The 25,424-nt window shown below is 43.6% G+C and overlaps 1 protein-coding gene across 1 annotated transcript in view; it reads left to right on the forward strand.

Annotated features, from left to right (window-relative positions):
- The window catches only part of NUP205 (nucleoporin 205), a 1,281,456-nt gene that overhangs the window by 1,160,044 nt on the left and 95,988 nt on the right, over window positions 1–25,424 (forward strand). The window contains exon 36 of the mRNA XM_030216143.1: window positions 19,480–19,646. Within this exon, the coding sequence (XP_030072003.1) occupies window positions 19,480–19,646 (167 nt within the window). The remainder of the gene's footprint in view (window positions 1–19,479; window positions 19,647–25,424) is intronic.

Consider the following 25,424-nt stretch of genomic DNA (forward strand, 5'->3'; position numbering starts at 1 on the left):
GAACAGTACCTCCTACTCCAAAGTATTCTAGTATATGTAATAGTATTCCATAATTAACCATGTCAAAGGCACTGGACATGTCAAATTGTAGGAGGAGTATGTTGTTACCAGTTGCAATTGCTTGCTTGAATGAGTTCATTGCAGATACAAGTACCGTTTCGGTGCTATGATTTGACCGAAATCCTGATTGAGACTCGTGCAGAATTGAGTGTTTATTTAGGTAATCAGAGAGTTGTTTCGTCACTATGCCTTCCATGAGTTTGGTTATGAGTGGAATAGATGCTACTGGACGATAGTTGGTTAGGTCCATTGTGCTTTTCTTAGCATCTTTTAGTAGTGGAGTAAGTAAGGTGTTTCCTTTCTGCATGGGAAAGAGGCCATTTTGAAGCCTGTGTTTTATATGATTCATGAGGTCTTTTTTGAATTGTTTGGGGGCGGATCTTAATATGCTATTGGGGCAAATGTCAAATTTGCATTGTGACTTGGCATATTTTCCGAGCCATTGTGAGAATTCATTTGACGATATCGTGTCAAAGTTGGTCCATGATCAATCTGCTGGGCTTTCCCCAGATTTTGGATCTAGACATTCAAGGATGCTTGTGTACTCAGTAGTGTTGGTAGGTATCATGAGTCGGAGCTTTCTAATTTTTTCATTGAAGTAATTCGCAAGATTGGTTGCGGATGGGGTGTCTATGTTGTTAGAGGTAACCGGTGTAGTATTTAGGAGTTTGTTTACGAATGAAAAGAGTTTGTGTGTGTCCTTGTAGTTTGGTCCTATTTTGGTTTTGTAGTACGTTCTTTTAGTTTGTCTGATAATGTATTTGTATATTCTTTGTAGCTTTTTCCTGTCTTTGAGTATATGTTCGTCTTTTTTCTTGGTCCATGCTCAGGGCCGTGCCTAGGGTCTCTGGCGCCCCCCTGCAGACTATCAGTTGGCGCCCCCCCCCCCCCCCCCCCCCCCGTGAAAATGATCACGCCCCCCCCCCCCATGAAAATGATCGCTCACCACTTGCCACACTGAAAGGAATTGTCAGCAATATTCTTAGAAACTAATTGCTATACATTGCAAAATAAGATAGCAGATGTAAATTCTCAAAGTGGACATATTCCAAACGCTAAAATGAAAATAAAATAATTTTTTTCTACCTTTGTTGTCTGGTGACTTTCTTTTTTCAATCATGCTGGTCCAGTATCTGATTCTGCTGCTATATGTCCTCTTAACTCCATTTCCAGGGCTTCCTTTCCATTTATTTCTTTACTTTTCTCCTTTCTTCTTCATTTCTTGCTCTATATCCATTTCCAGCAATTTCTCCTCTCTCCCTGGGTCCTGCCCTCCCATCCATGTCCATTCTTGTCCCTCTCTGCCCTTCCCTCCTCCATCCATACCCAGCAATCCTCCTCTCTCCCCTCCCCTCCATTTCCAGCAATTTGTCCTCTCCCTGGGCCCCCATGTCCATCCTTGTCCCTCTCTGCCCTTCCCTCCTCCATCCATAGCCAGCAATCCTTGCCTCCTCTATCCCCTCCCCTCCATTTCCAGCAATTTGTCCTCTCCCTGGGCCCCCATGTCCATCCTTGTCCCTCTCTGCCCTTCCCTCCTCCATCCATAGCCAGCAATCCTCTCTCCCCTCCCCTTCCCTTCCAGCAATTTGTCCTCTCCCTGGGCCCTGCCCTCCCATCCATGCCTCTCTGCCCTTCCCTCCGCACCCTGGGGCCTTTAAATCTTTTACTTCCGGTCGCAGCAGCGTCAGTGAAAGCGGAGCGCTGCCGACGTCTCCCTTCCCGTTGCGCTCTTGGTTCCCTCAGTGTCCGCCTTCTTCTGACGTCAGAAGAAGGCGGGACACTGAGGGAACCAACGAGTGCAAGGGAAGGGAGACGTCGGCAGCAGTGGCGTAGCTAGGGTAGTTGACACCCGGGGCCGGTCATTGTTTAACACCCCCCCCCCCCCCCCCAATCCAGTACTAGGCATACCGAGAATACAAAACACTCACGACCTATAGAGCAATTTTACCATACCATAAGCAGTCATTTCTACGAGTTACACAAGGAAAAGGAAAGCATCTTAAACACTACAGTGAGCACTAGAACATCAATTCACCTATTGTAAAACGAAACCAGACAGAATAGTACAGATCGTAGATCCTGCACAGTCAATGCCAACTGAAAGCCATGTCTTTTTCAAACACAGATACACCCTAATCCACTATAGGATAAGTAATCATAAACTTTCTATTTAGACAAAAATTAAACTGAACCCCCGATGCCAGACTCTGCATACAATGCAACACCACAGAAACAGAAAATGTCCCCTAGTACTGTGCAAAATATAAAGACAGCAGATGTAAATTTGAAAAACCGAACAAATACCAATCATCACTTTACAAATTAACAAATAGAAATAAAACAAATACAGAAAATAAAATAATACCATTTTATTGGACTAATACATTTAGCTTCCAGAGGCCAAAATCTCCTTCCTCAGGTCAATACAGTATAGTGCTGTTACAGTATCCTATCCTGATCTGAGGAAGGGGGTTTTGTTCTCTGAAAGTTAAGTCAAAATGTATTAAAATTAGTCCAATAAAAAGATTACCTTATTTACATGTTCTATTTATAAACATTTATTAACACAGCTAAAATACTATATCCTAAAGCAAAATAATAAAAATATATATTTACAGTTTGTTGTCTTTGGTTTCTGCTTTCCTTATCTTCTTTTCACCGTCTTCCTTCCATCCAGCATCTGTCTTCGCTCTCTCTCTGCTCTCAAGTGTCTGCCCTCTCTAATGTCCCTTCCATCCACATCTGCCCTCTATTTCTGCACCTTCCATCCACCATCTGCCCCAGTCTGCCATCTCTCTCTCCCCCTTCCATCCACCATCTGCCCTCTCTCTCTCCTTTCCCTCTAGCATTTGCCCTCTATCTCTGCCCCCTTCCATCCACTGTCTGCTCTTTCACTCCCTTCTATCCACTGTCTGCCCTTTCTCTCTGCTTCTTCGATTCACCATTTGCCCTCTCTCTTTCCCCCTCCCATCCATTCAGGGTCTGCCCTCCCTCTCACTCCCCATTCCATCCAGGATCTATCCCCCCTCTCTCACTGCCCCCTCTTTTCGGCTCCCAGTTCCCACCTGCGGCTGCCCCTAGTTCCAGATCCATTGATTCTCCCATCCACCCCTGCCCCAGGCATGACCCCATTCTCCCTCCTGCTCACTTTTCAGACCCCAGTTCCAGCTCCATGCCCCTTCTCCCATCTGTCTCCCACCCAGTCCCTTCTGCCCATCCGAGTCCCCCTCACCCCATCTGTCTCCCACCCAGTCCCTTCTGCTATCCAAGTGCCCCCACCCTCACCCCATCATCTGTCTCCCACCCAGTCCCTTCTGCCCATCCGAGTCCCCCTCACCCCATCTGTCTCCCACCCAGTCCCTTCTGCTATCCAAGTGCCCCCCACCCTCACCCCATCTGTCTCCCACCCAGTCCCTTCTGCCCATCCGAGTCCCCCTCACCCCATCTGGCTCCCACCCAGTCCCTTCTGCTATCCAAGTGCCCCCCACCCTCACCCCAGCTGTCTCCCACCCAGTCCCTTCTGCCCATCCGAGTCCCCCTCACCCCATCTGGCTCCCACCCAGTCCCTTCTGCTATCCAAGTGCCCCCCACCCTCACCCCATCTGTCTCCCACCCAGTCCCTTCTGCCCATCCGAGTCCCCCTCACCCCATCTGGCTCCCACCCAGTCCCTTCTGCCCATCCGAGTCCCCCTCACCCCATCTGTCTCCCACCCAGTCCCTTCTGCTATCCGAGTCCTCCCCCACCTTCACGGTCACCCCATCTGTCCCCCACCCTCACCCTGCCTCGTCTTCTCCCTCCCTGCCACCCGTCTTTAAAAAGAAATTGCCGACGCGATAGCGAGCGCAGCACCTCGTGTGGAAGTAAAAGAAGCGAATCCGATCATCTCATTGGGCCTTCCTTCACTGTCCCGCCCTAGAGGAAATAAGAAGTTGCGTCAGAGGAGGGCGGGACAGTGAGGGAAGGCCCAATGAGATGATCGGATCCGCTTCCTTTACTTCCACACGAGGTGCTGCGCTCGCTATCGCGTCGGCAAATAAATTTAAAGGGCTGGTGCGGGGGGGGGGTGCCAGGATGAAGAGCAGCGGGAGCGGCGGCACCCCCCTTTCTGGTGACACCCGGGGCGACCAAAAGATTTAAAGGCCTCGGCGGGGCGAGGGTAAGCACCGCGGCGGCACCCTCCAGAGGTGGGCGCCCCCCTGCGGCGCTTACCTCGCTTACCGCATCGGCACGGCCCTGTCCATGCTCACTCTAATCTTCTGACCTATGTTTTTAGTTCTTTCAATTCTTCATTAAACCATGGAATTGAGTTCTTTCTATGTGAGGTTCTGGTTTGAAGTGGTGCTATATTGTCTAGTACTGTTGTGCAGCTGTTGTCCCTTGCTACCACATTTGCTTATTTCTGATCTGACGAAGAAGAGCAACCTTCGAAAGCTAATCAAGAAATGTATTAAGTTATGTCCAATAAAAAAGGTATCATTTTATTTTATTTTCCATGTTTTATTTTGTTTTATTTCTATTGATAACCCATTCTTGGAGAAATTGGGGCGAGTCTGTGGGTGTTCTCCATTCGTCTGTATAGAATTGCTGCCAGAATTTTGGTGGGTCTATTTTGCCTCTCATAGTATAGGTTTTTTGCTCTTGTTTTTGTTGTGTCTTTTTTGTTCTCCAGCGGAGGAAGAGGTTTGCGTTGTAGTGATCGGACCATGTTGTGGCTGTCCACTTTGTGTCTATATGTGTGAGATTAGGTTCTGATGGGATTTTGTGGGTGATAATATCTAATGTGTGTCCTTTGTTGTGGGTGGGTTGCATGTTTGGCCAGTGAAGCTCCCATAATTGGAGGAATTCCTTGCATTTAAGTGCATTGCTTGAGTTGGTATCTTCAAGATGGAGATTGATGTCTCCTGCTATGAGAAGGTCCTGGGTGGAAACGCAAGTATTCGATATGAAATCCATGAAGTGCGTTTGTGAGTCTTGCCAATTGCCCGGGGGTCTGTAAAATAGGATTAGGTTTATTTATTGCATTTGTATCCCACATTTTCCCACCTTTTTGCGGGCTCAGTGTGGCTTACAATATGATATGAATAATGGAAATACAATTTGTTACAACTTGGTTATGGATTACATTGTGCAGAGTTATGCGAGACAATCGAAGTATCGTTGAGGAATATAACAATGGAACACAAACCTTGAAACATAGGAAGGAGACAATGGGAAGCTTAAAGGGCAATATTAAGACACGAAGACATATGGTATACATATTTCTGTGAGTGAAGGTATGAGTGATGTGAGATTATGGGGGATGAGAGTTCAGAAGTGGATGTATGATGCATTTATGAATAGAGAGTGTGGACTTTGTGTTTTGGCTCTTTCCATAAATTTTTTCAAAAAGATGGGTCTTCAATAATTTGCGGAAGGAAGCTTGCTCGTAGATCGTTCTTAAGTTGCGCGGCAGTGTATTCCAAAACTGCGTGCTCATGTGAGAAAAGGTTGATGCGTGTAGCGTCTTGTATTTCAAGCCCTTGCAATTAGGGAAGTGGAGGTTGAGGAAGGTTCGGGATGATCTTTTAGCGTTTCTGGGTGGTAAGTCTATTAACTCAGACATGTAGGCTGGGGCTTCGCTGTGAATGATTTTATGAACTAATGTGCATACTTTATTTCATAATTTTTTATTGATTTACTTTAAACTTAAACAGAAATATTACTGTTAAGTGAAAAACAGCCACAAAATAAACTTTTCTTACATAATCTTTTAACATTACACTTTAAATGGCTTTCTTAGACCTCAAAAGGTAGGGGGGTTTAGAATAGGTGAAGCTACATTTGTATTAATTTCTGTAAGAAAATGATGACACCGCATTTCTCAGTCTACTATTTCGTTATCTCTATCGTTGTTTTGAATCTAGGAGCAACTTAAGCTGATCAGGAACATAAAAAACATGTTTAGTATTATTAAACTTCACAATACATTTACATGGGTATGCTAACAGAAAGGAACCTCCCAATTCTATTGTTTTTAATCTCATTGAAAGAAACTGTTTTCGCTTTTGCTGAGTCACTTTTGTCACATCTGGGTACAACCATATTTTTTCTCCACCAAAATTGTGATTTGTTGTTTTAAAGTAAAGTCTCATTACAGTATTCAAATCCTGTTGAAAAAGAAAGGTCACCAACAACGTCGCCCTTTCAGTGGCAGTTTCTATTGACTGTTCCAAAATCGCTGTTAGATTCTCCACATCCATTTCACTTCCAGGTTGAACATTTGTTGCCTCGTCTGTTTTTTTAATCGTATTTGGTATAAAGTAATTTTTTTCTAATAGAGGAATTGCTTTTTGGGGATATTTTAAATTTTCTTTAAGAAATCTGGTAAATAAGTCTTGGGGGGGAACCCCATACAATTTAGGAAAATTAAGCAGGCGTAAATTCAATCTCCTATTGTGATTTTCAATATGTTCAAGTTTTCTCCTGATATCCACATTGTCTTTTATCACAGCAGCTTTAAATTCATTTGTTTGAACCACCTCATTTTGTAAGTTCTCAATTTTCTGTGAAAAATCTTGTTTAATCGTGTCAACAGAGTCTTTCAATTCTTGCATCTTAACACCTAAGGTTTTTACCTCTCCAGACAACTGTTGAAGGGTTTTTTCCATTTCTAGTAGTTTCAGCCATATTGTCCCCAGATTAACTTCCATTTCCTTCCCAGCAGATTTGGATGTTATCGGTGAGTCGGTCACCCCACTGGGTCCGCCAACTTCCACTCTTCCGGTGTCCGTCAGCTTCTCCTCCCGGTTCACCACAACTGCTGGGCTTGGAGGAATCTTAGAGAGCGGCGGGGGGGAAAGAGATATTTCGCATTCCGGCGAGGGTTCTGCTTCACCAGCTACTCCCGCCAAGGAATCCACCCCGCTTACTACCTGGGAAAGAGCGGGGAAGAAACGCTCCAGTCCGGTTCTCGCCGGCGTGGACGTCCCGGTAGGTGGGGGAACTATCCGGACTGCTCCCTTTCTTTTAGAATGAGGCATAATTCCCGAAAGAACGAAGATTAGCAGAACTGGCTGGAGCGATCTCACCAAGTGTCCGCTCTCGGCGCCATCTTGACACGCCCCCTAATGTGCATACTTTAAAAGTGACGCGTTCCTTGAGTGGAAGCCAGTGTAGTTTCTCTCGTAATGGTTTTGCACTTTCATATTTTGATTTTCCGAAGATGAGTCTGGCTGCTGTATTCTGGGCTGTTTGAAGTTTCCTCAGTATTTGCTCTTTGCAACCTGCGTATAGTGAGTTGCAGTAATCCAAATGGCTGAGTACAAGGGATTGCACTAGGCTGCAAAAGACGGATCTTGGGAAGAATGGTCTTATCCTTTTCAATTTCCACATACAGTAGAACATCTTTTTAGTTGTGTTGTTTGCTTGAGTTTCGAGTGTTAGGTGGCGGTCGATAGTGACTCCAAGGATTTTTAGCTTTTCTGAGATTGGAAGGTTTAGGTTTGGTGTGTTTATAGCGGTAAATTCCTTCGTGTTGTATTGGGAGGTGAGTATCAGGCATTGAGTTTTTTTTTTCTGCATTTAATTTCAGACGAAATGCATCTGCCCATGTGTTCATGATATGTAGACTTTGATTGATTTCGTTGAAGATTTCTTTGATGTCTTGTTTGAAAGGGATGTATATTGTCACATCATCAGCATATATATATGGGTTGAGGTTCTGGTTTGATAGGAGTTTTGCCAAAGGGATCATCATTAGGTTGAAAATGGTTGGTGAGAGGGGTGATCCTTGTGGTACTCCGCATTCAGGTGTCCATGTCATAGACGTGGTTGAATTTGATGTGACTTGATACGAACGCTGGGTTAGGAACCCCTTGAACCAGTTCAGGACATTTCCTCCAATGCCAAAGTATTCAAGTATGTGTAATAGGATTCCGTGGTCAACCATATCGAAGGCACTTGACATGTCAAATTGTAGGAGGAGCATGTTGTTGCCAGTCGCAATTATTTGTTTAAATTTAGTCATAAGGGTGACTAATACTGTTTCTGTGCTATGATTCGACCGGAATCCTGATTGGGTATCATGCAGTATTGAGTGTTTGTTTAGATAGTTTGTGAGTTGTTTAGTTACCATTCCTTCGGTTATTTTGGTTATTAGTGGTATGGATGCTACTGGCCTGTAATTGGTTAATTCGCTCGTGCTTTTCTTTGTATCTTTAGGAATAGGGGTGAGTAAGATTTTTCCCTTTTCTTTTGGGAAAAGTCCATTTTGTAGCATGAAGTTTACATGGTTCGTTAGGTCTATTATGAATTGTTGAGGAGCAGATTTCATGAGGTTATTTGGGCATATGTCTAGTTTGCAGTGGGATTTGGCATATCTTTTGAGAGTTTTAGAAATGAGGTCTTCTGATAGTAGTTCGAATTCGGTCCAGGTTCTGTCTGCTGGGTGTGTTCCTTCTTCTGGATCTAGGCAATCTAGAAGTGTGGCGTATTCAATAGGGCTAGCGGGTATCTTGAGTCGTAGTTGTATAATTTTCTCCTTGAAGTATTTCGCAAGGTTGTCAACATCTGGTTTATCTTTGCTGTTGTTTGTAACTGGTGTGGTGTCTAATAGTTTGTTCACAAGGTTGAAGAGTTTATGTGTGTCTTTGTAGTTTGGTCCTATTATTGTTTTGTAATGTAGTCTTTTGGTCTGTTTTATGGTATATTTGTATTTTCTCCGGAGTAATTTCCAGGCGTTTAGTGTTTGTTCGTCTCTCTTTTTGTTCCATACTCGTTCTAGTTTCCTGACTTGTGTTTTAAGTTTTTTCAGCTCTTCGGTGAACCATGGATTTGCTTTTTTCCTGTGTGATGTTCTGGTTTGGATTGGGGCGATTTTGTCTAATGTTGTTGTACATAGATCGTCTCATTCTTGGAGGAATTGGATGGTGTCAGCGTTTGTTGACCATTCGTTCTGGTAGATCTGTTGCCAGAATGTTGTGGGGTCTATTTTTCCTCTCGTTGTGTATGTTGTTCGCTCATGTTTATTGATTGTGTTTATGTGTGTTTTTCGCCAGCTTAGAGAGACATTCGCTTTATGGTGGTCTGACCATAATGTAGGTGTCCATCTTGTGTCAGTGAGTATTATAGTTGAGTCCGGTTCAAATTTGTTTGTTATAATATCTAGTGTGTGTCCTTTTTTGTGTGTTGGTTGCTTGCAGATCCCAGAGTTTTAGGAATTCTTTGCATTCTCGTGTGCTTGGTGAGGTGTTGTCTTCTAGGTGTAGGTTGATGTCTCCTAGTATAAGGATGTTTGAGGCAGATACGCAGGAGTTCGAGATGAAGTCCATGAGTTGTGTTTGGGAGTCTTGCCATTTTCCTGGTGGCCTGTAGAGTAGGATTGTGTTAAGATGTCCTATTAGGTTTGGATGATTAATTCTTGTCAATGCAATTTCAAGTTGTGGTGAGGTAGATTCACCCGTGATTGTGATGGTGAATTCGGGTTTGTAAATAATAGCTATTCCGCCTCCTCTTTTTTTTCCATTTCTTGTCCAGTGGGTGATTTTGTATTCTGGTGGGCATGTTCCTAAGATCGCGGGATCTGTGGGGCTATGGAACCAGGTTTCTGTGATAAATAGAAGGTCTAAATTATCTGTGGTGATCCAGTCTAGTATGTCTACTGAGTTGCTTATTGCTGATCTTGCATTGATGTATCCTAGTTGGATTGAGTGGTATGGTTCCGTGGGGGGGTTCGATGTGTTTATTTTTTTTAGTTATCTGTTTCTTCGGTGGTTGAATTTGTTGTTGTTGTTGTTTTCCTCTTTTTGTCGGTGGTGTTCATATCCGGAGATTAATCCTTTTGGTTGGTTATTGTATCTTTGGTTTGGTGGGTTGTTGATAGGTTGTACGTAGGATTGGTGCATTGTGGGTGAGTTGTTATGGATGTTCATTAGGGTGGGCATTGTGTGTATGTGAGTGCTGTGTGATTTGTGAGTAATGGGGTTGTTGTTATCTGGGTTGTAGGTTGTATTTGCGTGTAAGAGTAGGGTGAGACAATGGATGGTTAGGAGTGTTGTGCTGGTATTCATATCTATGTCTAAGGCGCTGTGGCAAACATTCAGCTGGTTTACATTCAAGCGAATCAAAGCTTACATTTGCATTTAAGCTTGGCAGTTCAAAGCGAGGCAAAGTCTACATTTGCATTTGAGCTTGGCTACAATTCAAAGCGAGGTAAAGCTTACATTTGCATTTAAACTTGGCAACAGTTCCTATTGATAATACTAGCTTGTGATCAGAGCAAAGCAAGCCTGTATTTACATTTGGTACATGGTAGTGGGTGTTACATAGTAATCTACTTATCTTGTTGTACAAGGTGGCTCATTTGTCTGGAGGTCAGTGCAATCTAAATAACTACATTTAAATTAAGCTATTAGCAATGCTAGGACAGCTATTTTCTTACCCTTTTTAAAGCGAGACAAGGCAATTGCATTTAAATCATTACATAGAATAATGTTATTTTGGCTGGACGGTTCGTTTGCCTTCTAAGTATAATGTTAAGATATTTGTAAGCATCTGCATTAAATCATTACAGTGAATGGTGCTATTTGGCATAGGACTCAGTTGCCTTCTATTTAAGCAAGTAAAGCAGAGTATAAACTGTTAAATCCAGGTTGAAAGCGGTGCATGCATTTAGCTTTCTGTTTAAGGCAAGCAAGGCAAAGTATAGATTTTTAAATCAGCTGAAAGCAGTGCATGCAGTTAAGCAAAGCAAGCAGTTATTTTATTTATTACGGTTGTGTTGTCCTTGTTCCGTGGTCGGGATGCTCTTCTGTCCACCGTTCCAGCAGTGGTCGTCTCCGTTGTGGTCGGATAGCGGGGGGGGGGGGGGGGCCTCAGTCGTGTGGTTCTTGCCCGTTAGCGGCTGGTAGTTGCTAGTGAGGATGCGATGGTGGGTCGGGTATACCTTGGAGTCAGGCTGGGTTCAGGCAGATTTTATGGTGCTCCTGATCTGTTTGAGGGCTTGTTATCGTGCTTCTGGTGGTGCGTCGGGTCTGGACTCGGGCTGTGTGAGCGCTCCTTCAAAAGCTGGTCTTCCAGGCGTGGGTTTAAGTGATCACGTAGTTTGGGGTGGTTGATTCTGACTGAGGCTATTTCAAGTTGGGGCAGCAAATTGTACTCATTCAAATGGACAATCAGGTTGTGATGTATTACACCAACAAGCAGAGGGGTACCGGATCATACCCTCTTTGTCAGGAGGCTGTTCAGAACAGGATGAATTTCCGAGCCACGTACCTGATGGGCAAATCCAATGCCCTGGTGGAAAGACTGAGCAGAGTTATGCAACCGCATAAGTGGTCACTCAGTAAAAGTGTTACCCGCGAGATCTTTCAAGAGTGGGGCATCTCCTCAGTGGATCTCTTTGCCGCTCTGTTCAACCACAAAATCCCTCAGTACTGTTCCAGGGTCAGAGCACATGACAGACTAGCTTCGGATGCCTTCCCCCTCCATTAGGGGAATGGTTTTCTGTATGTGTATCCTCCCATTCCTCTCCTGGGGAAAGTCGAGGAAGACCGAGGAACCATGATTCTGATTACTCCTTATTGTCCCAGGAAAATCTGTTCCCTCTTCTTCTGGAATTGTCCTCCAAAGAACCTTAAGAGATTGGAATGTTTTCCGACTGTCATCACGCAGAATGAGGAATTTCTTCTGCATCCCGACCTCCAATGCCTGGCCCACCCAGCCTATATAATGAGAGCTTAGAATTTGCTTCCTTGCATCTTCCAGAGGGTGTCTCCAAGGTCTTGCTGGCTTCTAGAAAAGATTCCTTTAAGAGTTGTTACTGTTTCATATGGAGGAGGTTTGCCGTCTAATGTGAGTACAAGGCCCTAGATACTATTTCTTTCCCTACACAGACCCTGCTTGAATTCCTTCTACAACTTTCCGAGTCTGGTCTTAAGACCAACTCTGTAAGCGTTCACCTCAGTACAATTAGTGCTCACCATTACCGTGTAGAAGGCAAGCTCATCTCCTGGATAGCATGTGGTTTGCTTCATGATAGGTTTGCTTTTATCAAAGCCCCTGTACAGTCATATTTTTGGTGGCTGTTATTTCAGCTTGCAGGGTCAGTGAGCTTCAGGCCATAGTAACTGATCCACCTTACACTAAGTTTCATCATAATAGAGTAGTGCTCCGCACACACCCTAAGATCCTGCCTAAGGTTGTGTCGGAGTTCCATCTAAACCAGTCAGTCTTTCTTCCAACATTCTTTCCCAAATCTTGTGCTCATCCTGGTGAAAGTGAAGTGCACACCATGGACTGCAAGTGAGCATTGGCCTTTTACTTGGAGCGGACTGGACCCTATAGAGGGTCCACATAGTTTTTTGTTTCTTTTGATCGCAACAGATGTGGGTCAGAAATGCACAATCTCCAATTGCCTGTCAGATTGCATTTCTTTCACTTACTCCCGGGTTGGGCTCACTCTTGAGGGTAATGTGAAGCATCATAATGTCAGAGCAATGGCGACGTCAGTAGCCTACTTGCTGTCAACCTCCATAGAAGAAATTTGCAAGGCTGCAGCGTGGTCTTCAGTCCACACATTCACATCTCACTACTTCCTTGAGCAGGATACCTGACACGATAGTCGGTTTGAACAGACAGTTCTGCAGAATTTGTTTAGTGTCTAGAATCCAATTCTACCCCCCTAGGCCGTTTTCTTATGTTCCATTTCACACAGTATGTATATAGTTTGAGGTTAATTCCTATTTTGGTCTCGCTGTTGCAAGTTCTTATTGTCCTACTGTTGTTTTTGGTGAGGCTGGTAGCTAGGGATTCCCACATGTGAGAAGGATATGGCCTATTAGCCCTCAGAGAAAGCAAGGATACTTAACCTGTTGCAGGTATTCTCCGAGGACAGCAGGCCATTCATTCTCACATACCCTCCCACCTGATAGCTATTCTATTGTATTGATTGTCCCTTGCTTTTGTGGCAGGCAGGAAGGCACTCGCGCATGTGCAGTGGGGACATTTTCATGTATGCTTAAAGCTGTATTAAGCGTAGTACTGATTGTCCCGTGCTCTCTTGGCAGGCAGCAAGGCACTCGTGCATGCGCAGTGGGGACGTTGTCACATGTGCTTAAAGCTGTATTACACTTTCTACAGGCCATACAAGAGTGAATGGCCTGCTGTCTTCGGAAAAAGACCTGCTACAGGTAAGTATCCTTGCTTTATGATTTCTTCTACCTTCCCCCTCCAGCCAGGGAGCTGTGAGTTCATCAGTCCAGCCTTACTCATAGTTACTATGGCTGCTTAGGAATGCTATCTTCCTTTTGCCTAAAGCAGCCTTTTTTGGCTAAGGTTATAGGGAGGAGTGTTCATGATCAATTAGTTGATTTTTTTTTTAACGATAACCAAATTTTATTTTATAACAAATGTTCAATCTGTTCAAAATTTTGCTGCACGACTAATATTCCGCCAGTGTCGTTATGCTCATATTAGCCCTCTCCTCATGTCACTTCACTGGTTTCCTATCCGTTTCCGCATACAGTTCAAACTCCTCTTGTTGACCTATAAGTGCATTCGCTCTGCAGCTCCTAAGTATCTCTCCACTCTCATCTCTCCCTACATTCCTCCCCGGGAACTCTGTTCACTGGGTAAATCACTCTTATCTGCACCCTTCTCCTCCACTGCTAACTCCAGACTCCGTTCCTTTTATCTTGCTGCACCTTATGCCTGGAATAGACTTCCTGAGCCGGTACGTCAAGCTCCATCTCTGGCCGTCTTCAAATCTAAGCTAAAAGCCCACCTTTTTGATGCTGCTTTTAACTCCTAACCCTTATTCACTTGTTCAGAACCCTTATGTTATCATCCTCACTTTAATATTCCCTTCTCTCTTGTTTGTCCTGTTTGTCTGTCCTAATTAGATTTTAAGCTCTATCGAGCAGGGACTGTCTCTTCATGTTCAAGTGTACAGCACTGCGTACGTCTAGTAGCACTATAGAAATGATAAGTAGTAGTAATAGTAGTAGTAGTGGTTTTCAAAGTGAGTATGAAACTGAAATGTATTGCTCTCTTTGTTGGACATATGTTGGATTTGATAAAGGCACTAGCGTCTTACTTGTGTCATTAGATATATCTGCAGCTTTTGATACTACAAATCATGAGATTCTTCTACAGCATTTAAAAGCAGTTGGAATGGTATAGTTTACAAATGGTTTGATTCTTTTTTTTTTTTTATCTAACAGACAATTTAGGGTAGCTAATGGAAATGATTCTTCTACATTTATGGATTTTTCTTCTGGAGTACCACAAGGATCTGCACTTTCTGCAACTCTTTTTAGTATATTTTTGAAACCATTGTGTGTGTTAGCAATCTTTGGAGTTGATTATAGAACTTATTCCAATAACATTCAGTATATTTTCAAAGTTGATCAACCTTTCTGGAAGTCGATTGATTTGTTTTAAGTTTCTCTTCAAATGAAAGCCCTTTATGATTGGGGATGTAGAAATACACTTTGTTCAGAAAGTAAAATCTTTGCGTTATACTGGATCAATCATTTACAATGCAAGAACAGATGTGAAAGATCATAGTAACAGTTTTTGCAAAACTATGAACATTAGACATTTAAAAGAATTCTGACTTCAAAAAATATTTGAATGGTAGTCCTGAGTACTATCATTCCTCATTTTCACTACTGTAATAGTTTATTGATGGGAATTCCTAAAGATTTTTAGAATCTCTTCAGTCAACACAGAATACTGTTGCACGGGTAATTAAAGGTTTATCTACATTTGAGCATATTACTCCATTTTTAGTAGCTCTTCATTTGTTGCCTGTAGCATCGAACATTTGTTATAAAGTATTAATGGTCATTTTTAAAGTTTTATATAGTAAACTTTCTCTCATATTTGTATCCACTCTGCACTTTCATCAACCTTTTCATTCCTTGTGATTATCATCGAATACATTAGATGTACCCTCATTTTGTTTTGTTTTTCTGGAAGAATATAGGAATTCTGTTTTTTATAGTAAGCGTCCACAGGTGTGAAATGCACTTCAGATAAATTTGATCGCTATGAGAATTAAAGGAGTGTAAATCTATGTTAAAGACCCTGTTATTTCAGGAAGTCGACAACATCAATGTGCTATAATTATATTATGTGGTGCTTTTACAAGTTATAGTAGATTGAATTTTAAATTAAGCTGGTGAATGGGAAATTTTAAAAAAATTGGCAAGATAGTGCGGAATATAAATGTTGAAGTAAAAATGAAACATTAGACCATGCTATAACAGTCTGTTTGCTTCTTTTCCTTAACATTAGACAGCAGAGTTCTACCCCCCCCCCCCCCCCCCCCCATATCCCTTTTCTCCCTTGGGTGCTTGGCGTGTAGCAGACAAACTTCAAGAACTGTGCCTGCTTGTGAACGTTTTCCGCCTCTTTTTCTCAATGTCCTTTAGCACAACAACAAACAGTCTTACAGGCTAATAAAAGTATGATAAAACAAACCTCTCTCAAATTTGTCTGCCCTACTTTTCCTGCTATTGTAAGTCAATGTCTGCGGGATAAAAGTGTCCTACCTCATAGAGCTCTCTTCCCCTCTCTTTCTGTTTTCTTCCTTGTCTCCCTTCTCTTGGGAGGTCTTAAAGTAAATATTGGTCACGCACACAAACAGGTTTCTACAACCCTGTTGGCTGGTTGTATTTTGGGTATCCTCTACTTTTGCTTTGGACGACATGTAGAGGTTTCTACCTCTAGATGTCGTCCAAAGCAAAAGTAGAGGATACCCAAAATACAACCAGCCAACAGGGTGATGTAAGAGCGCCCCTTATTCAAAGCACCAGTGTCAGGGGAACTGCCTGAGCTCCTCCCTTTTCTCTTATCTTCCTATTTGTGCTGCTGAATTGGTATGACTTAGGAGTAGTGAGCCTAGCTTTGCTACTTTGTACTCTCTCTCTCTCTCTCTTTTCCCCTCCCCCCACAGCCTGCAGATCTGCCCATATCCCACCTATGTAAATGCCCCCTTCCATTTTTGTGCTATGCTATTTATGCACACAGTTACAGAATATTGCTTAGTTGTCCTTATGCCAATTACGCATATAAGTGTATACTTACCTGCAAAAGTGCTATTATTCTGTACATTTACATGCTCAAGTGGCTCATAAACGCAGGTGCCAGTTTAAGAATTTCCCTTTAAGTGTCCCAATCTTATATTCCAGTGCAAAAGGAAAGGGGATGGAACTTGATATACCATAGTTCTGTGCATACAATCAAAGTGGTTTACATATTATATACAGGTTCACCATATAAAAACATAAAACATACAAATATAGTTGTGTAATTGAACGCATCAGGAGATTTCCTATTTAACAATACTTCTTTATTGTATTTTTCACTGTAATTATATCCCTACACTGTATTTGTTTCACACCGGAGTCCATAACCATCTCTCCGGAACTATGTAAGCCACTTTGAGCCTACTAATAAGTGGAAAAAGGTGGGATACAAAAGTAACAAATAAATAAATACCAGAAAGATTGACCCTGACGCAGCTGAGCGAAACACTGGCCATCATTGGGTCAGGGATTTCTACTAGAATAGGATCAAGTTCATTTGGAACTTCATATGCCAGTTAAGTGCTACTTGCAGATACTTTTGACTGTTTGCTTAAACCTGTTCACTATTGGAAATTGACTGAATATGAATAGATAGGTGTGTTGGAAGGCTTTTTGTACCTATGATGAAGAGACTAAGCTCTGAGGGTCTTCTACCAGGAGTTCTTTGAGGCTTTTTCCTTCCTCATTTTTTATCTCTTAAAAATTACTTTGTAGTGATTATTTCTGTGCTTGGGAGTTAAATATTTATATATTTTTAAAGACATTGGAAAATCATAATGCCAACTACTAAAAACAAGCGTATGATTAACAGGAGGTGAAATAAGAAAAACTCGTGTACCCAAAAATTATAGTCATAAGTACATAAGCACTGCCACGCTGAGAAAAGACCAAAGGTCCATCAAGCCCAGCACTCTGTCTTCGACAGCGGCCAATCCAGGCCCCAAGAACCTGGCAAAAACCCAGAATTTAATAACGATCAATGGACTTTTCCTTCAGGAATCTGTCCAGACCCCCTTTAAATTCAGCAAGGCCAGCTGCCGTCACTACTTTCTCCAGCAATGAGTTCCAGAGTCTAACCACACGCTGAGTGAAGAAAAACTTTCTCCAATTTGTTTTAAACCTACCACATTCTAATTTCATCTTGTGTCCCCTATTGGGACATTGGTGTCCCAATGTGTCACCTAATGGTTAAAAGCAAATAGAAATCATTATCAAGAACTTAATTGTATCCTGGCAAACAATCCCCCATTAAAAAATGAGAAAAACCTTCCAGCAGCTAATCTTGCTGAAGCATAGCTGAAATTGAATCAGTCAGCACAAAGAGAAAGTATAACACACATGCATTTCCTCTTGGCAGAAGCAACTCATGGTGAATCCTACCCCAACTGTTCTAGTACTTCCCTTTGGACCCCTTTTACCACACTGTGGTAAAAAGGGGCCCGCAGTGACATCAGCTTGCGGGTTTGCTGTGCGCCAGGGCCCCCTTTTACCGCAGAGGGTAAAATGTGTTTTGTTTTAAAGGAAATGGACATGTGGCAAGTTTACCATTTACTGCACAGCCGTTTCCTGGGGGAGCCCTTACCGCTACCTATTTAGGAGGTAAGCCCCCGGCGCAGAAAATAAAAAATACCACTGGGCTTCTGCAGTAGCCCAGCAGAAGTGCTTCATTGGCATATGCCAACGCCACAGTAGCTGTACCACAGCATTGTAAAAGTGTTCCTCTATGAGCTGACTGTATTGGGGTTATAGGTGATAGCATAGCTTAATTATCCTACAAAACTCTTTTAAAATGCACAAAAATAATTAATAAAAAATTAAAGGCATAATACCTCATTTAGTGCAGATAGTGTGAAATGAATTGAAACTAATTTTTATTGCTCTCCTAACACTCTGGACGCTTCAAAATGGCTGAATCACAAAAACCAATTACATATTTAAAAAGAGCATGCTTAAATTAGCTAAATCGCATTAATTTTATATTTTTACACCTAATAAACTCTTTTAAAATGCTAACACCACGGAGCTTATGAGTTCCAATTTGTGCATTCCAATGATGTCTTCACACATCAGTGATGTCATTGGATGCTGTAATATCGGGGGATGATCAGAGTTGGCTCCAAAAGCATCAATAATACAAATACAGGAGAAAATCAAGTAAAGAGCCCTTATTTTACCTCTAAATACATGATAAAACCAACTTTTTCATATTGAATATTATGATGCTTTTTGGAACCACCTCTGATTATCCCCCAATGTTGCAGCGTCCAATGATATCACTGACATGTGATGTCATCATTGGAATTAATAAGGAAGGTAAAAGGTCCTGGATTTGCACGTTTTTCCTCTTATTATTATTTAACCCACATTAACTTAAATACTACTTAAAATATGTCAGGCTGCATTAGGGCCCTTTAAGTTGCATTAGGGGGCAAATAGCATGACTTAAAGCCCTAACACAGCTTGATAACGTCACTTCTAAGTGAGGATCCTGTATACTGTTCTATCCAAGGTGGTGGAGGACAGAAAAGTTAGAAAATAGTGCATTAAATAAGATAAATATTTAAATAGTCTTGCTTTATATATCACCTAGGATGCATTCTTAGAACATGCTTTAGAGTCTGCCTGCCACCCACCTACTGCTGCTTATACCCTTGTCCCTGCTGGGCCATCGAACTAGCCAAGGAACTAGTTTATCTGCAATGAAATGGCCTGATGGTTAGAGCAGTGGACTAAGAACCAGGTAAGCCAAGTTCAAATGCCACCATCAGTCCTTGTGATCTTGGGCAAGTCACTTATCTCTGTTGCTTCAGGTACAAACTGCTAAGTTTGTACCTATTGCCTCAAGTACAAACTTGGCAGTCACTAGGCCCAGTCATTGACACTGAGTGGCATGATCCACATTATGCTCCTGAATATATAACCTCAGTACTATCCAGGGGTGGAGCTAGGGTGGACCCAGAAGTTACCCAGGTACTGCCAACGTTCAGGGTGGGTACCTGGGTGACTGGGTAAGGTAGGAAAGCAAAATAGCTGTTCTAACTTGTACAGATAATGATGTTGAATATTAGTGCTACCCTGATAACTTCCTGTAGCCACTTAATACCTGGATATTCACGCTAGCAAGAGTACAGCCAGTGTTGAATATCTGTGTGTAAAAGAAAAAAAGGCAGCCCTTTATGTGTTAGTTACGTTAAATATGACAAAGTACTTAATTTTTTTTGTTTGTGTTTCTTGGTTCTTTTTTTTAGCTGATCCTAAATAGAAAAATAATCAAGACAAAATTGGCAGCCCTTGGGAGTTCTCTGAAGGGGTTCTGTTTACATGTTTTTTTATGTCAATTTTCCACAGATGTACAGTCTTCAGTAGTGCCATACTGGCACTTACCTGGTCTTGGCATAGTCATCTATTTACTGAAACAAAGTGCTAATAACTTCTTCGTCTACTATGATGGCCATCGCCAAAGTATCAGCAAACTGCAGAATGTGGAGCAGCTCCCACCAGATGAAATAAAAGAGGTATAAACAGCTATCTGGCTTAGATAGGAATTATGTAATGTACATCACAGGGCAGAAACTACAGTGTCTTAGGAGAAGTCATACTAAGTTGATGTAACCTATAGATGTCCAGTGTCTTGCAAAAGTATTTATATCATGTACATTTTTATTGACATTTTGAACTTATACAATCCAAAACTGGTATCTTTTGTCTTTATTAAAACGTATATACTGTACAATATCAACATCAGTTGAATCAGCGCGGTTTACAGTTAGAACATCCTATATAATAAAACGCACCTCCAACATTCTGAAGCTGACTGCATGGCTGAGGCATTCCTGCTCTCTGTATCCATCACCTGAATTGACATCACGTACTTCCGGGTTCGTCACAAGAGGTTTCTCGGCTTCAGAATGTTGGAGTGCATTCTATTAAATAGGATTGGTCAGTTCCTTGAAGCACAGCCAGAGCTCAGCATTCTGCACAATAACGCTCAGACACCAGAGAGAGGGCGAGGGGGCCTGACACCAGAGAGGGGGGGGGTATCTCTGTCACACACACACTCTCTCTCACAGTCAAAATGTCTTTCTCTCTCACACACTCTATGTCTCACACTGTATCACATTCACTCTCTATGTGTCACACAATCACTCACACACTCTCTTGGTCTCATACACTGTCAAGCTTCTTCCCTGGAAGCACTGGGTTTGTGAGCCCTTGGACCACTACCGTGGAGCGGTAGTGGCAGGCAAGGTCACCTTCAAAGCAGAGACGAGGCAAGGCTGGACTGGAACCCCGTACTGGAGTTCTGCACTGGAATGCACTGGACGGGTGTGCACTGGACTGGAACCCACTGGACTGGTACACACTGGAGTGGAGCCCACTGGACTGGAACACACGGGACCGGAACCCCCTGGACAGGAACACACTGGACCTAGGCTTCACCTACGCTTAGCCACCGTTCCCCGAGGGTTGAGCCCTCAGGTTGGGGCAGCCAGCAGGACTTACAGGAACACCGGAACTGGAACTAGCAAGCAGGAACAAAAGGAATCAGGATACAGAAGTGCCCCCAGGCACCTAGGCAAAAGCAAGGCAGACAGGCAGGGAATGTCCGGGTTCCGGCAATAGTCAAGTCTGGCCACAGGCAGAGAATATCCGGGTTCAGGCAGTAGTCGGGTCAGGAAGCAGGCAGAAAGTATTGGGTTTCAGGCAGTAGTCGGGTCAGGCAGCAGGCAGCAAGACTATGGCTGGAGCTCCAGTAGCAAGGCGTACTGGCAGCGGACAGGACTAGGGCTGAAGCTCCAGAAGCAAAGGAAAACACACACGGGAAAAACCAGAAAGCTAAACATAAGAAAACTAGTAAAGCTGTACACAAGCTAACAAGAAAGCTATGCCCAAGCTAACTAGTCACAAGCTAGGAACTCACAGTAAGCAAAACACAGGAGAACTAGTAAAGCTGTACACAAGCTAACAAGCAAAGCTATGCCCAAGCTAACTAGTCACACGCTAGGAACTTACACAACACAACACACAGGAGAACTAGTAAAGCTGTACACAAGCCAACAAGAAAAGCTTTGCCCAAGCTACTAGTAACAAGCTAGAAACTCACACTGAACTACAAGGTAGCAGTGCACAGAGCACTCTAACATACCAGGGACCTTAGACGATGCAAAGGCCAAGGCTGCAGTCTCTAAGTGATTAATAAAGCCCTTCAACACCTGAGGAGCAGCTGCAGCCATCAGTAAGCAACTACGGAGGCTGTCCAGGCACAAACAAGAGAGACAAGTCCAGCAGCCTGGAAGAACCGGACCGGACTGGGCTAAAGTCTGGAACGGGTAGGAACAGCAAGACAAACTATGGCAGCCACTGGCTCTGGCCACCAGCGGGTGAGAGGAGCACAAACCAAGGAGCAGGCAGAGCGCACACAGAACATAGAGAGACTTAGAATACCTAGGTGCAGCACAGAGGAGCAAACAGAGCCAGGCTGGAGACAGAGGTAGAGCTAACTCAGGCAGCACCCCCAGGTGCAGTAGAGTGGAGTAATTAGAGCCATGCTGGAAGCAGCCAGCACACAGAAGGAAAACTACTCCAAAAAGGATAGGCAGAAGCCAGCTTAGAAGCTGACACCCAGAAATAAGGTAAGTCTGAGGGTGGTCACGGCCACAGACGTGACATACACTCAGTGTCACAGAGTCTCTCGCACACACTGTATCTGTGTGAAACACTCTCTCACACTGTGTCTCACATACGCACTTGCACACACTCTCATTCTCACACACACACTCTCTGTCTCACAGACACACTCGCACCCAGACTCACTATCTCTCTCACACACACACTCGCACATTCACTCTCTCTCTCACACACAGTCACTCTCACATACACTCTCTCAAACATACACACTCCGAGGAAAACCTTGCTAGCGCCCGTTTCATGTGTGTCAGAAACGGGCCTTTTTTACTAGTAACACAATAATACTCCAACTAGAACAATTTTAAAAAATGTAAAAGCTTCTCTAACCCCTTTACAATCCACGAAACCTCTGACTTTCTATCTCCTTGGGAAAAATAGTTTTTTAAAATGTTATGAAATAAATTTGGATTTATTACTTATAACCCGCCGTTATCTAGGGCGGCGAACAAAAATACATACATAAAATCACATAAAAACAATTGCAAAACAAATTCTTTAGAAAAAGAAAAAAAAACCAAGCAATCGCGCGGCACCGCGCGCCGTCCAGTTCTGCCCCCCCCCCCCCCCCCCGAAATGTAAAACTCATACCTGTCCTGCTCGGGGTTAAGGCGGCGTCAGCAGCGACAGCACCAGTGAAAAGCGTGGTAGCTCGGTGCGCCTTCAGCTTCCCTTCTGTCTCTCAAGCTCTGGCGGGACCAGAGCTTCAGAGACAGAAGGGAAGCTGAAGGTGCGCCGAGCTAGCACGCTTTTCACTGGTGCTGCTGACGCCGCCTTAACCCCGAGCAGGACAGGTATGAGTTTTAAATTTCGGAGGGGGGCGTGAACTGGACGGCACGCGGTGCCGCGATTGCTTGGTTTTTTTTTTCTTTTTGTAGCACGAAGGATGAAGGGAAAGTGGCTGGGCGCGCGTGCCGGGCAGGCGACCTGGTGCTCGGTGGGTGGGTGGGAGGGAAGAAGGCCTGATGCTGGGTGGGAGGGAGGCCTGGTGCTTGACGGTGGGTGGGAGGAAGGGGTGCCTGCCTGATGCTGGATGGGAGGGAGGGGTGCTGAGTGCCTGGTGCTGGGTGGGATGCCTGGTGCTGGGTGGGTGGGTGGGAGGGAGGGAGGCCTGATGCCTAGTGCTGGGTGGGAGGGAGGGAGGCCTGATGCTGGGTGCTGCTGCGTGCTGGGTGGGAGGGAGGGAGGCCTTGTGCTGCTGAGTGCTGGGTGGGAGGGAGGGGTGCTGGGTGGGATGCGTGATGCCTGGTTGGGTTGCCTGGTGGTGGGTGGGTGTGTGGGAGGGAGGCCTGATGCCTGGTGCTGGGTGGGGTGCCTGGTGTTGGGTGGGATGCCTGGTGGGTGGGTGGGAGGGAGGGATGCCTGGTGCTGGGTGCTGCTGTGTGTTGGGTGGGAGGGAGGGAGGCCTGATGATGGGTGGGAGGGAGGGAGGCCTGGTGCTGGGTGATGCTCGTTGGGAGGGAGGCCTGCCTGGTGCTAGGAGGGAGGGCAGGGGGGAGATGAGGGTGGCTGGACATGGGTGGCTGGAGGGGAGGGCAGGGGGAGAGGAGGGTGGCTGGAGGGGGAGGGCAGGGGGGAGAGGAGGGTGGCTGGACATGGGTGGCTGGAGGGGAGAGGAGGGTTGCTGGACATTTGTGGCTGGAGGGGAGAGGAGGGTTGCTGGACATGGATAGAGGGCAAGAAATGAAGAAGAAAGGAGGAAAGTAAAGAAATAAATGGAAAGGAAGCCCTGGAAACGGAGTTAAGAGAACAGATAGAGAGCAGCAGAATCAGCAACTAGGACCAATATGGATAGAAAAACAAAATCACCAGACAGCAAAGGTAGAAAAAAATCATTTTATTTTCATTTTAGTGTTTGGAATATGTCCAATTTGAGAATTTACATCTGCTGTCTTATTTTGCACTGGGTATACTGGAGCTGTAACAGCTTACAGAAATGATTTATAATGAAAGAAAATCATGTTATTTTTTTTCTCCTATACTAGTATAATATTTTCAATGATGTCTGTTTATATGCGCCATGGCTGGTGTAAGGGGTGTGGCTATCATAGGGGTGGAGTCATATGTGGTGACCCCACCCATAATGAGTACCGGCACTTTGCGATAAATAATTCGATTTTGGGTTGCTGTTTGGGCACTCGGTCTCTGAAAGGTTCGCCATCCCTGCCCTAGATGGACAAAGAAGCAGCACCAGCAGGCACATAATACACTAGGTATAATAAGTATGCTTTTAGTTGTTGCTTAAATGTTTGTACATGTCGCTCATTATTTTCCAAGCACAAAAGAAGAAAAACCATGAATGAGTCAGCCCACATTATGAGGAAAGAAGGAAAATACCTAAAAAAATAAAAAAAAAAGAGAGAGAAAGCTCACAAGGAACGAACAGCTTTTACTAATGCACCCTAAATCTATTAAACCTTTAAATTATCCAGACCACCTACATCAGAAATTTTAATAAGAGAGTAAAAGGCTAGGCTTGTGGACTTTTATCCTGAAGAAACTATTCAAAACGCAGTGTATTTAGAAAAATATACTGGTTCCTTCTACTGTTTAAAAAATACAGTTTAAAATGCATTCAAGTAGGAGTTTGTTTCACTGACTTTCACAATATGGTTGACATTTAAGTGTGTGTGTGTGTATATATATATATATAGTATACACACCTATATAAATATTCAAGAATTTAATTCTATTTATATTAATTGACAGCTTTTACAGAACAGATTATGTAAACAGTCATCCTTTTCACCCTGTGGGAAAGAGAGGTTATGTCATTTAAGCCTAGGTAATTAGCGCACTTTGTTCTAGATTCATGCTGTTCACTAGCAATTAAGAATCTACAAGTAAGGAAACTATTTTGTAAAACTAGAATTTATTGTATAAATGAAAAGCAAATGAATACAGGTAGCAATAATACTCTGAGCAGTAAATTGGTTCCTAACAATATAATTCTTATAACTACTAACAGTTATATTTCCCCAATGAAACAATAATCAAATGTGTCAAAAAGGATTCTGACTTGTCACTTTCCAAGATTAAAGAAAATACCACTGTCTATCCCATGATTAAGGAAGAATTAAATCAGCCTTACAACCTTACACAACCAACCCTGGTTTCGTCCCAGAAAGTAGGAGCTGCACCTTGGTAAGGCAGGATTCTTCCCACACTAGCTTCAGCACAAGTCTCAGAACATGGAGTAGAATCTGTGAATCCTAAAAGATAAGTCCAGGAAAGGTTGTGAGTCATGGGTATGATGCTCTAAGGGGAGCATAGAAACAGTATGCACGGCAATGCCTTTAGGCACAGCTATAAACCGTGACCACCTGGGCCAGTCATGGTCTGAGGAAAAGGGGAAGAGAAAGGTAAGCAGGCAGGAAAATCTCAGCAGTTTTCCCTATCCCCAAGGAAAGGAAGTTAAAACAGGGAAAACTGTCCTTAACATGAGTAGGTACATTGGCAGGACCCAGGAGCTAGAACAAGCTAAGGTCCTGGAAGGAGAGGCAAGCAGTAAACAAAACCCAGGAAGCTACAGAAATGCATAGCTTGAGTAATGCAGATAAAAATCATGTGAGTTGTTGTAACATGGACTGTTCCCTGCAAGATACCCG

This window comes from Microcaecilia unicolor, chromosome 10, assembly GCF_901765095.1.
Source record: "Microcaecilia unicolor chromosome 10, aMicUni1.1, whole genome shotgun sequence".
Classification (NCBI taxonomy): Eukaryota; Metazoa; Chordata; class Amphibia; order Gymnophiona; family Siphonopidae; genus Microcaecilia; species Microcaecilia unicolor.